General features: G+C 55.2%; 1 protein-coding gene across 1 annotated transcript; it reads right to left on the bottom strand.

Moving 5' to 3' along the window:
* Positions 1–3,646: 3,646 nt before the first annotated feature.
* Positions 3,647–5,529, bottom strand: LOC124656513 (HSP-interacting protein-like). Its single transcript, XM_047195240.1, has 2 exons — positions 5,234–5,529; positions 3,647–4,619 (listed from the first exon to the last, which is right to left on the bottom strand). Exons 1-2 carry the CDS (start codon positions 5,527–5,529, stop codon positions 3,647–3,649), a joined length of 1,269 nt encoding a protein of 422 aa, XP_047051196.1.
* Between the last annotated feature and the right edge of the window lie 1,139 nt (positions 5,530–6,668).

Genomic DNA, 6,668 nt, shown 5'->3' with positions numbered 1-6,668 from the left:
CCTCGTCGTCATCCTCGGAGCTCTCATCGGCACTACTGCCGATGGGCTCCTCGTCGCTGCTCCCGTAGCCCTCTACGGGAGCTTCATCCTCCTCTTCATCGTCGCTGCTGTCGTCGTCCCACCACATGCGGAGGCGTTTCGCTGGCGGGTAGCCCTCGAGGGAGTCGTCGTCGTCTTCCTCCTCCTCTTCTTCAGAGGAGGGGCAGCCGTCCCAGGGGAACCGGTCGTCCTCGCTTTCCGACTCCAGTTCCCCGTCGGCGAGGAACTGAAGATCTTCATCCCCGCTGGTCAAGGACTGGTCGTCCTCGGACCAGATGGAGGAGGCGTGGTCTTCTTGGTCCCATTCTTCTGGGGCGCGGATGTCCTCCGGCGTCTCGCGGGAGGAGGAAGACCCGTAGGAAAGATCGGAGGAGGAGGAGGAGGAAGAAGACATGGTGGCACAGGAGGGTTTTTGGGTGCTAATGCGAGGAGGATGAAGGAGGAGCAAGCTGTTTAGAACGGTTAAATAAAAGGGATATGAGGGCGATTCAATGCCACAGCAGTTTCCGAGGAGATGGTGCCCAACAGAAAAATTTTGCAGGCCACGTGGAGAAGTGGAAAGGGCAAGGCATCATGATGAAGGATTCTGCGGCGGGTTCTGCTCTGCCACGACATGACCCGACGAAAGAAAGCGTAATGATTTTGGAAATGTCATTTCCAAAACCAGGGGGGCATGTGTTATCACCAGAATTTGACCGAGTCAGAGGTGGGCCGCGATCAAGATGGGCTTGAAGATTATATACGGAAGAAATACGTGAATCGGCCTTATATGCAAAGTTTGGGCTAGTTTGCCCTTGTATCTGTAACATATTAGATTACGTGTCGGTTAGGAGTTAGAGTTTTACCCGTGCACGGTTAGGTGCACGCCTGAATTAGAAAGTCCCTTGGACTATAAATATGTATCTAGGGTTTATGAAATAAACAACAACCAATGTTCAACACAATCAATCTCGGTGCATCGCCAACTCCTTCGTCTCGAGGGTTTCTCCTGGTAAGCACCATGCTGCCTAGATCGCATCTTGCGATCTAGGCAGCATAAGCTTATTCACGTTGTTCATGCGTTGCTCGTGCTCGAAGCCTTTTTGATGGCGAGCAACATAGTTATCTTAGATGTGTTAGGGTTAGCATTGTTCTTCGTATCATATGTCTGTCGTAGTGCAACCCTTATACATCTAGCCGCCCTTACACCTATCTTAGGTGTAGGGCGGCACCCCGCTTGATCATTGTTTAGTAGATCCGATCCGTTACGGTTGCTCCTTGTTCTTCAAGGATTAGTTTAATATCCGCAATAGTTAGGCCTTACAAAGGGTTGGAGGATCCAGCGGCGTGTAGGGTGTAGTTTGCTAGCCCTAGACAGGATGTTCCGGGGATCAACCTCGTGTTGGTTTTTAGGCCCTGTCTAGGATCGGCTTACGATCACCGTACGCGAGCGCGAGGCCCAATCGTGAGTAGGATGATCCGATTATGCGGTGAAAACCCTAAATCGTCGTAGATCGCTTTAGCTTTATCTTGATCAAGCAGGACCACCATATATTCGTACACCTCGTACGAATCATGGGTGGATCGGCTCTTTGAGCCGATTCACGGGACAACCCGAGAGCCGATCGAGGCTCGTATTTAACGTTTACGTGTATGCCATGCAGGAAACTAAGCGAGGCATCATCCAACACCTTCCTCGACCAGGTATAGGTCAGGTGGCACGCCCTTGCGACAGCATCGGACGTGTGACCAGAAGGCTTTGCGGGCCGTAGCTCTGAGGGACTGGGGCCAGCCGCAGCCCTGAGTTGTTCCCGGCTCTACGGTGTTGCCAGTCGCTGCCCGCCGGTGGGTTTCTGACCGCAACACATGTGAACCCTCTAAGTCTTTCCATTGCGTTATATACTAATATGCCTTGTGTCCATAGAGATGACGTACTACGTCGTGTTCGAGGGGCGGGTTCCAGGAGTGTACGAGGAGTGGGAGGAGTGCAAGAAACAGGTGCACAAGTTCAGCGGCAACCGCTACAAAGGGTACCCGACTAGACACGAGGCGGTTGCCAAGTGGAGGGCGCACCAAGCGAACAAGAGCAAGATGAAGACCTTCCTTGTGCTCTCGCTCTTGCTCACCATCGTCGCGGCGGTACTCTATTTCATTCTAGTGTAGGCGGCGGCCGGTGTCACTTCGTTTGTATCTAGAGATGATGAGAACTTTATTAATTTGCATGGATTATGAGTTGTATGGAGCTATATGTATAACTCGATCGGGCTCTAAGTAATGTGATGATGATGTGATGATTATATATGTCCATATTATATCTGTCTATATTATATCAGTATATAACCTGTATACGGTGTATAAAACCAGTATAAAACCTGTATAATACACCAGGGAGCACAAAATCGAGTATACCTGTAGATAGTTCTGTGGCGCACCAAAAAATAATTCTGTGGCGCACCTATTTCTGTGGCGCAGCTACATCACATGCGCCACAGAACTACTTATTTCTGTGGCGCACTTGGTCCGGTGCGCCACAGAAACCTTATTTCGTGGCGCACGACCAGGTGCGCCACAGAAAGCTTATTTTTGTGGCGACGTTTCTGTGGCGCACCACCCATGCGCCATAGAATCAAATTTTCGTGCGCCACTGATGAGGCTTTTCCTACTAGTGAGAGGAGGACCTACCGGAGGCCTGGACTCATGATCTGGCCGGTGTGTTGAGTTTCGGAAGGCTCCGCCGGCGAATGTAACAATGCTTTTTGCCTGGAGTTTGCTGGATCGGTGGCATTCAGTCGTGCGCACCCATGCTTTTATTCCGACCGATTGGTCTGGAGGGAGCGGCGCGAAGCTCTTTTTCTTTGTTGACATCAAGTGACTATGGATCCATGATGAAAGTCGGAAGAAGAGAATTCATGAAGGCCGGAGGGGAGGACTAGCTAAAGGAGGTTCAAGCCTCCGCGTTGTTGAGGGACTTGCTTGGTGTTCCGGGCTTCACAGCAGCGGTATGAAAGTGGGGGCGACAACACAGGTGAAGTTCAGAGTCCTACCTTTCAGGGTGAAAACCCAAGGTCTGGCCTTAACTGGTTGTGCCTGGAAATGACCTTGTTGGAGGCATTGTTTTGAGAGCGGAGATTATCTTCAGGGCGAAAACCTAAGATCTTTGATCGGGCGACGACGGTGTTAGAGCATTGTTCCCTTCTTGGAGGCGTCATTTTTGGAGAGTCTGTATTTCAGGTGTTGTCTTGATGGTGGATGTATTGCTATTGTTAGGCCCGAGATACTGTAGCGGGACTTTTTTTTCTTAGTTTTCTTTTCTTGTTTTTGGCTGTGTGCACCGTACTGCCATTAGGGTGGTGCGTTGTTGCAGAGGCTGGGTGTAATTGGTATCTTTTGATATTAATATATTCCATTTATCGAAAAAATAAAATGAGGGTGGTTTGCATCCAGACAGACACCGGCCGGGAGACTTTCCGTTTCGTAAAAGTGATGTTAATTATACAATTGGAGAGTCAAACTTATACATCTTGAGATTGAGATCAAGCTAGATTTTACACATAGCGTGCCATGCATAAAGACATTTGGGTCATTATCAAATAAATAAGTGACATATATATAGTTGCCTGGCTGCATGCTACTGGTCGTGTGACAAGCTCTGAGTCGAGTCGTGCCCCCGAACCTCCGCATCGGTGCACGACGACGACGACGACACTTGCTCCTTATTATCACACAGCCGAGGTGGCCCATCAGTGGCGGTATGCTCTGCGTTGCTGTCGTCCATGCTTCCATGTTGATCTCCTTGCTTGTCCTGATCACTCTCACCAACATGGTCCTCCTCGGACGAGCCGTGTGGTGTTTCTTGCCCGTCATTGTCGTTGAAGCTGGCGTGCTCGTCCTCGTGTTCTCCATGGAAGATTTCGTGGGCATCCGTTTCTTCCGTCGAGACAACGGCGGCAGCATCGGCTTTATTCCCGCTGCTGGCGACGGTGCTGAACTGCTTGGCCACCTTCTCGCTGGCGGAAATGACCTTGATGAGATCGTCGAGCGACCTGGCCTCCTGCTCGAGCAGGAACTTCTTCTCCTCCATCTCCTCCCTGAGGCTCTCGAGGAGCTCGAGCGCGACAGCGTTGTTGGGCTCGAGGGTGAGCACCTCCTGCACGTCGACGCAGGCGAGGTCGAGGCGGTCGAGCGCCTCGAAGCAGCGCGCCCGCTTGAGGAGCGCCTTGGTGTACCTGGGCGAGGCCTCGAGGGCCATGTTGCAGCGGTCGATGGCCTGGTGGTAGTGGTGCTCGTCCTCGGGGCACTGCCCCGTGTTCATGTGCATGTAGCACGCCGCTACGTTGCTGTGGAGGGAGGCGATGTCGTTCTCGTCGTAGGCGCGCGGGGCCCTGGGCGAGAGCCGGATCGCCTCGTCGAACTTGAAGGCGGCGCCGTCGTAGTCCCGCAGACGGAACAGCGTCGTGCCTTCCTGCTTCAGCTCCGTCACCAGCTCCACGATGGCGGCCACCTCGTCCTGGACCGCCTCCACCTCATGATCTCCCTCGTGATCCGCCGCTGACAACTGATCCGGCTTCTCAATCTCTTGGGCGCTGCTCATGGCGACGCGACTTGACGCGAGGATGTTCGGATTGGTTAAGGGAAATTCCTTTCGATCTCTCTCCTCCTGTTCCTCTTTTAATTTCCTCCTCGACCGATTAGCAGTGTCTTTTCGATCTGTGCTTCAAAATATGCGAGTCCCTGGCGCGGCCTTGTCCCAGATTGGTCCTCTCCCCATGCATGCCAAATCAAAGGGATGGAGCAGAGAAACAAGCGGATGGCGTTGGAAGCCATGTATACCCTATTTCTTTTTTATTTCTTTTTGCGGGAAGTAACCCTATTTCTTTCTTCTTTCCGACACCAATGGGATGCTGACTCTCCATGGCCATCCACACGCTTTCCTTGTTCTGGTTTCCAACCGTACAAGACCATGATGGACATTTTCTCTCTCAAGCAACATCATGTCGTTTACTAAATTTGGGGGAGTTGTAATTATTGGCGAAGGCTCAGTGCACTAATTTTGGATTAGACATCCACTTTTTTTTTTTGAGCAACCGGCAGGAGCTCTGCCTATTCATTAAGAAGAGGGAAATTTGACCAGTTTATAAGGGAAACTGGCCGAAAACCGATACAACGCAACACCCGTGTCCAGTTTATAAGGAAAACCAGACAAGAAAAACCATACGGCACAGTTTTCAGGGAGAAACCGGCGAAAACCACACACATGGCCACTCGACCTATAGCAACTAGGTCTGGAGCGCCGCCGAATGACACCAGCACGACGGCAACGGCGAGCGCCGCGACTGCCCGGTCCACGTCCCTGGAAAGGAAGTCAGAGCCGAAAGAGACGGCTAGGCCTTTCAAATTTCGAGGGGTGAGGCAGGCCGCAAAAGCAAGCCAGCGGCACTCGCGCACCGACGGATACCCGAAAACATCGACCCAAGAAGCAGTCAAGGCATTGCCGTGATGGCTCCAAAACATTCCGAAAAAATGACGCCTCCAAGGAGGTCACGACATCCAAAGACGCCGCCGTCATTCAATCCGGCAAAGCCGGATTTGGGCTTTCACCCTGGAATGGTGGGCGGAGGGGTGACGGGACTCCACAACAACGCCTCCAAGGAGGAAAAACGACGCCCTTGAGCGCCGCCGTTGCCGGCACCGACCAAGTCAGGCAGGACTTTCGTCCGGAGACCTGCACCACCTCCACTGTCCCAAGGACAGCCCAAAGCACCGGACGAGCACAGACTACCGACCAGAGGGACGCCGTCCACGCCACGGAAGCATGCCCTGCCACCCACGCAGCCGAAGCAAACCATCAACACGACCACGATTCCGGAGCCGCCGCTCCGGCCTCCACGCACAGCAGGCCAACACCTCACGCCAACCTTGCCGTCGTCCCCAAGGCGCTGTTGCAGCGCTTGGCCAACCAAAAGCAGCGCCGCCACGCCGCCGTCCTTGTACCGTGGCACACCTCCACCACGGCTTGCAGATGCCAGCCAGGCCGCACCCCGGCCGGTCTGCCACACATGGTGGTACTCCAAAGCCACCAAGCTCCAGCAGATCGGGGCGCGGGAACCCCGATCCACGGCCTCCACACGACCTCCGTGCAGAGGAGAAGCCAGAGGAGAAGCAAGGCCGCCAGAACGGCAGAACCTCTGCCACCACCGCGTCCCCGGGGCCGCCGCCCCGGCCTGCCTGCGCCGGCGCGCCTCCAAGCCCGAGCAGGCCCAGATCGGGCCCTTCCGAGCCCAGAGCGGGCCCTGGCCGCGCCACCGCCGCCAGCCGCCAAGCTCAGGTGCCGGCACCTCCTGCCGCGCCACCCAGCCTGCCGACGCCCGGGCGCCGCCGGGAGACCCGCAGCCAGCAGCCACCGAAGCCCCTCCGACGCCCCACGCCACATTGGGCACGCCAGGCGCACGGCCCGAGCCGCACGCACCCAGCGAGCCACCCCCGCCATCGAAGCCCGGGGCCGCCGCCCCGGCATCCCGCGCCGCCAGAAGCCTCCAGGGCCAGCCGTCGACGCCCGGCCGCCCTTTGCGTCCACCGCGAGCTCTCCCCGCGCCGCCTTCGGAGGCCGGGGCCGCCGCCACCGCGACGACGTCGGCGGCAGCGGCGGAGGG

The sequence above is a fragment of the Lolium rigidum genome, chromosome 5, assembly GCF_022539505.1.
Source record: "Lolium rigidum isolate FL_2022 chromosome 5, APGP_CSIRO_Lrig_0.1, whole genome shotgun sequence".
In the NCBI taxonomy this organism is placed as follows: Eukaryota; Viridiplantae; Streptophyta; class Magnoliopsida; order Poales; family Poaceae; genus Lolium; species Lolium rigidum.
This window is presented reverse-complemented; position numbering and strand designations above follow the sequence as displayed.